Below are 11063 nucleotides of genomic sequence, written 5' to 3' on the forward strand. Positions count from 1 at the left end.
TTGCTTTTCTGGCATTCTCTGTATCTCTCTATTATCAAAATCAAGAGGTTAAAGATGAGGATGAAGGGTAATTTAGAAATTTAATATGATGTTTTAACGGAATCAAAACAAATAACGATTGGTTATTTTTGTCAAACAAAATATATCTTTCATGGGTACAGAATTAGTTTAATTATTTTTCGGTTAGTTTTGTCAGCACTCAAATCTTTCATGTTCAGAAATGGTTATTTATTTATTTAATTTTTTTAATCAAGGAGGATCAACATGGAGGATCAACCTCCACCACCAGCATCATCATCATCATGCTGGAGCAGCGTGCTGAAGAATCAGGCAACTGCGAAGCCACCTCAGCAACAATCCATTCAAAATGGTCGAGGCTTAGTCGAGAGCTGCAAATCTGCCCACGGCGTTTCTGTGGCCGTTGTTGACGCCAACGCTGTCATTGATGGCGGTGAGAAGCTTCACAGCCTTGCCGACAAGTTCGTGTCCGTCCCTGAAGTCATGGAAGAAATCCGTGACCCTGTTTCACGCCACAAACTTAATTTCCTTCCCTTCACTATCGATACCATGGAGCCCACTCCTGAAGCTATCAACAAAGGTAAACTCTTTCAGAAACTATGAGTCTATGATTTGCATGTGGGTGTAAATAAGGACTCATTACGCATTAAGCATTAATCTTTGAATGTGTTGTTAAATTGGACAATACAAGTGAATATGTTCCACAGAATTTAATATGAAATTCTAGTGAAATTATCTTGGACATTAATTTAATGTTCAAAACTGTTGCTTTTTAATTCAATCTAGATGTTATATTATGATTGATAGCTTATGTATTATTGTTTGTGAACTGATAGTGTATATTGGCTTCTAACTTATATTACCAATGGAATGCTGTAGTTGTCAAGTTTGCTAGGGGTACTGGTGACCTGCAAACTCTTTCAGATGTTGATCTCAAACTCATAGCTTTGACTTACACTTTGGAGGCTCAAATCCATGGGACACAAAATCTCAGGGAAAGTCCACCTCCTGTTCAAACGGTGAATGTTCCGAGGTTGCCTGAGAAGGACATGCCAGGGTGGGGTTCCAATGTGCCTAATATGGAGGAGTGGGAAGCATTGGAGCATCAAGCTGAGGACAAGTCGAATTCCAATTCAAGGATCCTTCCTTTGAGGGATTTAAACCTGAATGTTGTTCTCAAGAACTTAAACCTGAATGTTGTTTCTCAAGAAAGTCATTCAGAAGATGGTTCAGGGGAACATAAAAGCAAAACTTCCTCATATATTCAACAGCATCTTGAGTTAGGATCAAGTAAGCCTAAGAAAAAGGAGATAAATATTGAAGGGAAGATCATGGTGGCTGCTGGAATTGATGCATCCCAAGGACAAGTTGATGGCGACGAGGGTGATTGGATGCCTGCTGTCAGCCGAAGTACTCATAGGAGATTTCTACGAAGGAAAGCTAGACGTGAGTTGTATGGCACATCCAGTAATCAAGATCAGCAGCAAGATTTGGAAGAAAATGCCGATGATGTTACTGAAGATGCTGGAGCTTCGTCTCAGCACATTCATCAAAATAATGACGAAAACCATATTGGAAGTGGTGTTTCTGTGAATGATCAGATAATGGAAGAGAATGAAAGTCATGAAACGCTCCCTGCACTTATGAAGCAAATGATGCTAGAAGGTTCACCTGAAGTTCTTGATCATGAACAAAACCTAGGTTTCTCTAAACCTGGTGAGACAGATACATTCAACGGCGAATCAAACCACTTGGAGCATGCAAGCCAGACTAGTGAAGTTACTGATTTGTCATATGCAGATGATGATAGTAGTGAACAAAGTTGGATGGTTCAATCATTATCTGAATCAAGTGTAGCCTGTGTAACAGGTGACTTTGCAATGCAAAATGTTCTTCTCCAGATGGGTTTGCGTTTGCTGGCGCCTGGAGGTTCACAGATACACCAACTGCACAGGTAATTTACTTAAGCTTCTTAAATGCTTATGTCTTTACAAATTGCCAATCATCACTATTTGCAACTTACATAATGACTTATGACATCTACTGTTTGCGTGTAGTTTAATAATATATTCTTTGAATCACAATATGGCAATTCCTATGTGCTTATGTCTCAAATTATTTGTCCAGATGGATACTCATGTGTCATGCCTGCCGCACTGTTACTGCTGATATTGGGAGGATTTTCTGTCCAAAATGTGGAAATGGTGGTACCCTACGCAAGGTAGCTGTTACTGTTGGTGAAAATGGTATAGTGATGGCAGCCCGTCGACCTCGAGTAACATTACGTGGTACAAAGGTGAGCTTGGTTTGTTTTCTAGAACTACATGTTCAATTTTTTTTTTTTTAAATAATGTATTGCATCTTTTACATGGTTTTATTTGCAGTTTTCACTGCCTCTACCCAAGGGCGGCAGGGATGCAGTCACAAAGAACCTGATTCTCCGCGAAGATCAGCTTCCTCAACGGGTACTTTATCCTAAAACAAAGAAGGCTAGCAAGAAGGTACTTTATCCTCTACATGCTGAAACTACTTATATAGCCGCTGATTCCATTTCCAATTGAATTTGCTGCATCTTCCTGTCGTCATTCTCATTCGGAGACTTAGGCTCATACTAACCATAGCTACTTTAATTTATTTTTTTTCTTTATTCTTCACAGGATGATGACATTTTCGCATCAGGCAGTGTCTTCACCCACCACACAGATAAGCGTGCTCCTTTCCATCCTCCCATAAGGAAAGCATTAGCAGTTTTTAGTGGCAGGAGAAATCCCAATGACAATCACTACTCCGGTTCTAGACACAAATAGTGGAGATGTCTAAATTTTTCATGGACCCTCCAACACAATTTTGTTTCACTTGTTTGTTTTGTGGAGTTAACATGGAAAGTTTGTTTAGTTATAAAACAATGATTAAGGGCTTGATGTTTTGTGTCCAGATCCCTTGATTACCCCTCTTATCAGTTGTTATGTGTGGATACAACTGAAATTTTGCCCTTCATTTCTTCCATATGTATATGATTCAAGCGTATTAAAAACTGAGGATGTTTTAGAAAGCTTGAACCTTAAAAGTAGTCTTATCCGGTAAAGATGTGGTGTGCACTTTCCCAAAATTACAAAAAAAAAAAGTAGCAGTGTTATAAATACAGGTACTTTGGATGAACCTGTTTATGTTTCCTATCTTTGCTTATGGCTCCATTGGATTTTCTTATTTTTGGATTCGGATTCTTAAATACTGCCAAGCAGAGGCCTGCACTGATCGTTGTAAAATCCATTTTATCTATTTTTTATTTGATGTGTAATCTCTAAATAAAAAGTTCCAGGGATTTTAATTTCAATTTTTTTCCTTTAATTTTATCAAGACGATAAACCATAAATCATAAATAAAAGTACAATCTCACCTACAATTCCCAATGGCAGCGTACGAATTAACAAGCTACAAAATGGAAATAAGAGAGAAAAAACATTGTACAGCTACAAACGAGAAACATGTATTCCTATGATTTTCATTTGTGCTTATGGAGGTCATAATAGCGGGCAGACGAAGATCAAGGCTTCCATAACTTCATTGTGCAGTCTTCACTATAAGTTGCAACAAGATTCCTATGGGGGTGATGGGTGACGCCTATAACTTCCTTCTCATGGACCTATCATTAACCAGAGAGAATATCATTAACCGTGAAAAAGTTGTGTATCAAGAGATAAACATAAGTTGTGTTAGTGGTGGAGAAAACACAATATATAGAATAAGTACCTTGAATATCATTTGGATTGGTTATTTTAATGGAAAAAGTACCATATTATTAAAAAAAAAAGTATTCTATAAAATTCAAAAGAATAAAGATATTTGTATACAATTTTAAAAAAAAAGTTTTTATTTTATTGAGTGCTTGGATTGGCTCGACTCCAAGATACAGCTGGAAGATACAAGTATAAAAGAGTAAAGTACTAAATTGGTCCCTTAGGTTTGGGCGTAATTTTGTTTTGGTTCTTAAGGTTTAAAGTGTTCTATTTGAATCCAAAAAAGTTTCATTTAGCATCAATTTAGTCCCACAGTGAGGTCAAAATTAAATAATTAACAAAATGTCCTACATAACAACAGTTCAAGAATAAAATCGATAATCTGTAAAACAAGTACAAGTTCCAGAGGCACAATACATTTATTTATCATTTTCTTTAGTTTTATAGAAAATATTTTATTTATATTATAAAAAAATAATAAATAAATGTATTGATGTATCAATGGTTGATTTTATGCCTCTGGAGCTTGTACTTGTTCTCCAGATTATCGATTTTGTTCTTGTACTGTTGTTATGTAGAACATTTTGTTAATTATTTAATTTTAACCTCAATGTGGGACTAAATTGATGCTAAATGAAACTTTTTTGTATTGATGCATCAATGGTTGATTTTGTGCCTCTGGAGCTTGTACTTGTTTTACAGATTATCGATTTTGTTCTTGAACTGTTGTTATGTAGGACATTTTGTTAATTATTTAATTTTGACCTCAATGTGGGACTAAATTGATGCTAAATGAAACTTTTTTGGATTCAAATAAAACACTTTAAACCTTAAGGACCAAAACAGAATTACGCCCAAACCTAGGGACCAATTTAGTACTTTACCCTATAAAAAATATGCAAGCTTATAGATCAACTAACACAATGGTACCTTATATAAACAATATCACAATGTTATATTGTTTCTAGAAAATGAAATTAATTTGAGAGAAATTTATAAATCTAATGTCAGGCTATCTCAAGCAACATACCTTCATCAGATGCTCTAATTTGCCAGATTGGTGACTGAAGCAGTACATATTCCTGCATTTAATTTTCAAATCTCCCAAAGAATTAACATAACAATTTGGAAGTAAAACTGAGGAGGATTAATTCAAATAAAAATTTAATTACAAATTGGAAAATCTCGTGAAAATCATTTTCTGAAGTTTATTAAGGATTAAGCTAAGCTCTTTATTTTCAAAAACCGAAAATATAGCAAGCACAAAAGTCTGAGTAATAAGGCTAAGGCATGGTATAACATCTTTGTCTTCCATCTTGCATGAAGAGACAATATTATAGAACAAAATAAGAAGTATAAATCTATATACCTGTCTTCACCGACACAATAAATCCATTCTCCTTTAGGTGAAACACAAGCAGCAATGAAGTCGCCACCCTCTCTTTTACCAGATGAGAAGCTCTTAACAACCTAACACGTTTGACAAAGAAAAATGCGCTTAGAATATAGGACCAGAAATGTTCACAGAATAGGACCACTTAGATCAGATAGCATTCACCGAAATGTTCTAACATACTTAGGCACCAACTTGCCTAAAATCCAGTAGTTAACACGCTTTCTCTTATCATAGTTTGAAGAATAATGATGCAATTTCATAACTCATGCAGTATGGGAATCTCATTTTTTATCTTAATAGCACGTACTACAAGTACATATGTATTATTTTTTATTTTCAACAAAAATCAAAATCCACTTCAACCATTCAATTGTACAGTTAGATTTTCTAATCCCATCACAACATCACAATTTATGACAATATGCTTTTATATCCCATTGAGAATTGAATAAAACCACAATCACAATGCCTGCAACATCCATTACATGCATTTTAGTCTCAATCTTTAAATATATTGTAAACATGTAATATAGTGTCATCTTCAACAACATACAATAATAAATGTCTTAAAAATACATATCATTTAGAAAATAAAACAAAACAAAGCTTCAAAATTCAATTACCTTGGTAAAAAAAGCTTAAGTTACAATTTCCAAAACTTGCAGCATTATTATATTTAAATTACATGAAATCTGAATTTCATTTGTATAGAAAAGGAGAGGGAGAAAAGAAATATGGTGATAATCTATCAACAAGATGATGAATAAAATGGTTGCACAATTGCACCATCAAACTGTTACAAGGAAAACTACATAAATGTAGTAGATTGATATATTTATACTAGAAAGTATAAGAAACCTTCATCACTCCAAACCTATGAGTTTCATACTATGACATTTAGAACCAATCCTAAACTAAAGCTGGTTGGTTAATCCCAAGCCAAGATAAAGAGGATTGCGGTTGGCCATCAACAGCTAACATTAAAAATTTGTCAAATCTTTATGACATGGATCATGGACAGGATGGTGATTTTAGGTTATTGCCAAGAAATGTATTGGAACACTCAGTACACTGTCAAATATTAATAGCTTAAACATGGATATCATAGAGCACTATCCATGACCCCATATGATATGACAATGCTTAGTTGTTATTAGAACTAATAAAAAGTGGAGAGGTAAGACATCATATGAAGCAAGTACCATCTGACTCCAATATAGTAATGTAATGACTATTAATTCTTAAATATGAAAAATTTCAAAATAATTAAAAGGCAGAGAAACAAATACAGCAAGACTATAGAGAATTTGTGTATCTCAGTAAATTCCCCAATTTCACCCCATGTATATGCAGAAATAGATATTTTCAACAGAAACCATGAACATTAAGGAAAATACTTTTGCAGCCACATTAATCTTCATAGCAATATCCCCCTAAATCAAGTATAAAAAATGACAAGTCATCCACTATATAATATTTACCTGTCCTTGAAGTGTCATGATGTATATTGATGATGTTTTATTACAAACAATAATGTGGTCAGTAGTCTTGGGGAAAATATGAACAGAGTTGACAGAAGCATCACCTCCCTAAAAATTCAAAAGAACCAAAAATTAGGCAGAACAACAAATTTAGAGAGATGCGATAGTAGATTGAAGTTTCTATGCAGTAATAATGGAAAGTTATTAAATACACACTCTTAAAGGAGATGGCGGCTTAAAAGTTTGTATGCAGTCTGTTGTCTTCACATCCCAGACCTACAATTAGTAGAGGGAAAAGAATTATTATGAATATCCAAGAATTATTATGCGACACATATTTGTTGCTGAATAACTGACCTTCACTGTACAATCACTAGATGCAGTAATGATACGACTACCATCAGTTGTGAAAATTGCATCGTTCACATAAGATGTATGCCCACGGAATTCTTTCAACATCTTTCCAGATTTGAGACCATGGATTCTATATTACATCACCAGAAACAATTGCATTAGCAATTACTAACATTTTATTAAAGAAATTATAATAAAATATCAAATAGCTCTAGAGTCAAAGATTATAATAAGTTGTGTAAAATATAAATAGTTGCACACAATTTAGCAAATTTTACTAGCAATCCCTGCAGTGTAAATAATAGTACCATCTAAAGCTCTTACTCCCTAATAAGCATTTCCCTTCCTTACCAAGTCCCTAACATATTCCAGGAAGGCTCTACGCTCATAAATGGTTAATGAAATATGGACATCAAACAAGTTAATTGAGAAAAAACCTTGCTGTGCTGTCAAATGATGTACTCAATAATTGGCTTCCATCACGAGAGAAGGAAAGGCTTGTCACACCTTGGGAATGTGCACGCTCAAGACGCCGCAAGCATTGACCAGTCCTTATACGCCAGACCTGAAATGAACGACCAATTATACAGATTAAAGTTCCACTTATTAACAGATCAGGTGAACAATGTTAACACACTTTGAATTTACAGCAATTGCGGCACAGATAAAAGATGATGAAACATATTGGAATAACCATAAACCATATAGAGTGGCATACAATTAACTAGGAGGACTAGATATGGTAATGAACATAAAGCTTCATTTAGAAACAAAGCATAAAGACAAAGATAGTAAAATTTGCAATAGTATTATGATCAGTTGCTATTTAATTCCTCTTATTTTCACTTTAGAATTTCATCAAAGGGATAGTTCAAAACCATAAAAGGCAGACAATTAACACTCACTTTGATCTTTCCATCTTGTGATCCAGATGCAAGCATCTCTGAATCTCTGCTAAAGTCTACACAAAGCACGGCATCCTCATGCATCATGAACACTTCCTGTAAGTTCATAGAATCAGACAAGGTGCAATGCAAAAAATGACTAGACTTGCTGTACACAATACTATACGAAATTCCCTTCCATAAAGCACAAACATATTATTTCAATGTGCAACTACTTTGTTCCAGAAGGTAAGCATGTCTTGTTAGTATTGATAGTTTTAAAACTCGGCTACGTGAATCACGATGTTTTCATGCAGAACAACCCAACAGGAAAGCTCTGATGAAGGTCTAATCCGTGTACTACATCACAAAACAACCCCCATGCATACTGAAAGTTACAAGGAAATGGAATAAATAAATAAATAAATCATTTCTGCATTTATGGCAGTAGTTCCAAATTAGCAACCAAGACTACTGCATTATTTTTTCCACAGCTTCCAGTGAATCAATAAATGCAAAGGTGCAAGGGACAGTAAAGGTTTGAGAGATATTTGAGGCTCAGAAAATTCCACTTTTTTTTTTGGATGGAGTAATTAAAGAGGGCTAAGTAATTTTAGAGAGAATTTGAAATCTCGTGGTAAAATATTGTACTTGCAGATATAAATGAAGGGATATACAAATTTCAAGGGATTTTAAGAAGGAAATTGAAGTACCTAAAAGTAACAAAGAGGAAAGTCAGTCATATTAAATGCAAGTAATATATTTATTTCATCCAAATAAGAAATTGTGCAATTGAAGGGAATTTAATTGAACCCTTTGAATTTCCATGTATTCCCTGAAATTTTAGAATACTTCATCCAAACACAACCTAAGGAAACGTATTAGCCAAATTGCTATTTCAAAATTCATCAAAATACATTATACTTAGTCTCAAAAAATTTCAAATACAAACTCACTTACATCTGCCTGGTACTGAAGATCTTTCTTTAGTTTTCCACTTAAGTAATCCCAGACCTGGAAATTTGTCCACAAATTAAGAAAGAAGCTCATAAAATTCTAAAGAAATTAAAATATTTCAATATTTGTTTTCCTATCCCAAAAACATTAAATATTCTAATCTTGCATACCTCGATAAACCCATCAACCGAGCAAGATACAAGAAACTGCCCATCTGGTGAAAAGCAAGCACATTCTGCATGACTTTTTGTCCCAAACTAAACAAGCATACAGGAAAAACACAAGCGATAAGGGTCAGATTCTGCACCGTCCACCATCATTATACAAAAAGGAGCTAGTAAGGAATAACGACTTTTACTATGTAAGTATGGATGACAAATAGAGTAACAAACTAGAAGCATAAGGCAACCTCTAAAATGCGACATACATACAAGGTCAAACAACCGTGACTTTTCAAGAGATAAATAATGATGAAGTAGGAATGACCATCGTATACCAATTAGCAATAGTAAAACAGATTGTAGTTCAAAGGCTTTAAGGATGGCATAACTACCCTAATAACTACAAAACCAACATCTACTAGAGACCTGCCAAATTAGATAATCAGTGCCAGATTATCTGGACCCATGTACATCTTTGGACAATACCCCTTAGCGACCACAGCAACAGGTGCATAAACAAGTGATGGTTAAAGCTTGAACACCAGAAAACAAAACAGCTCCTCCTTCCTCATCACCTCACCTTCCTAAAACTAATCTCCTACCAAGTGTCATATAACCTATAGCTCAATAGAGATTAATGTGTGTTTCTACAGTTCCTGTATAATAAATAAAAATACCTAACCTCAAACAAGGTTAGTGTTACTCATGTTTATAACAGAATATTCATTCTTGAAACTAAAAGGAAGAAAAAATGTTATATAGATAATACTTTAAACAAACCCAAAAAAAAACATAACACTTGTTTGTGCCATCAGTCCTATCTTTGCAGCATTACATGAAAACTTCCTTGGCACAAATTTGCAGGAAATCATGTGGCCTTGCAGATTTGTTTCTTTATATCTCCAATGATGTTCACATCCATTTAAGAATATAACTAAAACAATTGATTAAAACATATATTAATTACAATATAATAATGTTAATAATGTCTATGAGAAATATATTCTATTTTTTTCTTAAAAAATAAAAAATAAAAAAAGCTGCACTCCTCTAGCAAATTATTATCAAAATATTCAAAACCTCTTCCTCTCTTATCTCTACATAATCTAATAGTCATAAATAAGCTTAACTATAGCTTAATTATGTCAAGCTTGTTGAAAACTTTTTACATAGCCAATCTCAAGTGTAGACAAAAGAAGTGTTTATGTTAGGCCCTCAATAACCAACATAAATGTTTGCCAAATCCCAATGACATTGAACACACTCCCCCACACATAAGAGTCTCTATAGATTTGACAGTTAGACTACAAAAAATCACCCTACGTTGGGCTAAATTTTAGCTTCTAGTTAGACGAATGGGGTCAAATAGGGATCCAATCTTGATCATAGTAACTAGTACCTCCAAATGCTAGAGTTGCGTAGAAACATGTGAATAGTTCTATACCTTAACATCATCAAACATCACTAAGTGTCAATTATTTCAGGTTTGTCTATCCAAACTTCGAAAGCACACATACCTCATTTAACAGCAATCCACTTTCCCCAACATAGAAACACTATATACTACCAACCTAAAACAAACAAAAAATCTAGGAACTTATCATGCATAAAAAGTCACAAACTCACAATTGACCATGACACAGTCTAAGCAAAAAATTAAAAAAAGTAGAAAAAGAAATTAGCAAAACATTGATTGATTTGGAGAACAGGCAATTGCAAAAATGTAAATAGTGATCAGTACCTCATTCGGGTCAAAATAAGTTCTGACCAAGAGATGTTCAAGACGCAAATATCTTTCAGGTTGCTCCTGTTTCATGACACCCATCACCTGTGTTTGCCTTAAAATTGCACGTGCAGTATCCAACTCTCGAAGTTCAATCATTTCTAATACAATCTGTGCAACCATTTGAATGAAGCTTCGAATGAATTAAAAATACTAGTAACATGACTAACACAAATAACATTTTTAGAGTGTTGATGTTTTGAGCATCACAAAAATGTAGAGTAGAAGGCAAAATTTTAAGATTAAAAAAATATTTCTCAATAGAAATTCCAAAATATCAAAACCCCCACCT

The 11063-nt window shown here is 34.1% G+C and overlaps 2 protein-coding genes across 4 annotated transcripts in view; one reads left to right on the top strand and one right to left on the bottom strand.

Moving 5' to 3' along the window:
• LOC107625831 (RNA-binding protein NOB1) overlaps positions 1–3194 on the top strand; it is a 4705-nt gene extending 1511 nt beyond the window's left edge. For 2 of the 3 annotated variants that reach the window (XM_016328555.2, XM_021116230.1), the window contains exons 2-6: positions 255–598; positions 898–1972; positions 2146–2314; positions 2403–2519; positions 2676–3194. In XM_016328555.2, the coding sequence (XP_016184041.1) occupies positions 265–598; positions 898–1972; positions 2146–2314; positions 2403–2519; positions 2676–2825 (1845 nt within the window). In that variant the 5' untranslated portion in view covers positions 255–264 and the 3' untranslated portion in view covers positions 2826–3194. Of the gene's footprint in view, positions 1–6; positions 68–254; positions 599–897; positions 1973–2145; positions 2315–2402; positions 2520–2675 lie in introns of those variants that run through there. The other variant, XM_021116231.1, reaches the window with a different exon arrangement.
• LOC107625832 (suppressor of mec-8 and unc-52 protein homolog 1-like) overlaps positions 3341–11063 on the bottom strand; it is a 9029-nt gene continuing 1306 nt past the window's right edge. The window contains exons 3-13 of the mRNA XM_021117032.1: positions 10670–10882; positions 8998–9084; positions 8831–8884; positions 7892–7987; positions 7424–7551; positions 6990–7116; positions 6849–6908; positions 6633–6740; positions 5125–5225; positions 4786–4837; positions 3341–3661 (exon numbers count right to left, since the gene is read on the bottom strand). Of these exons, the coding sequence (XP_020972691.1) occupies positions 3563–3661; positions 4786–4837; positions 5125–5225; positions 6633–6740; positions 6849–6908; positions 6990–7116; positions 7424–7551; positions 7892–7987; positions 8831–8884; positions 8998–9084; positions 10670–10882 (1125 nt within the window). The 3' untranslated portion in view covers positions 3341–3562. The remainder of the gene's footprint in view (positions 3662–4785; positions 4838–5124; positions 5226–6632; positions 6741–6848; positions 6909–6989; positions 7117–7423; positions 7552–7891; positions 7988–8830; positions 8885–8997; positions 9085–10669; positions 10883–11063) is intronic.

The sequence above is a fragment of the Arachis ipaensis genome, chromosome B02 (genome assembly GCF_000816755.2).
Source record: "Arachis ipaensis cultivar K30076 chromosome B02, Araip1.1, whole genome shotgun sequence".
NCBI classification, from domain to species: Eukaryota; Viridiplantae; Streptophyta; class Magnoliopsida; order Fabales; family Fabaceae; genus Arachis; species Arachis ipaensis.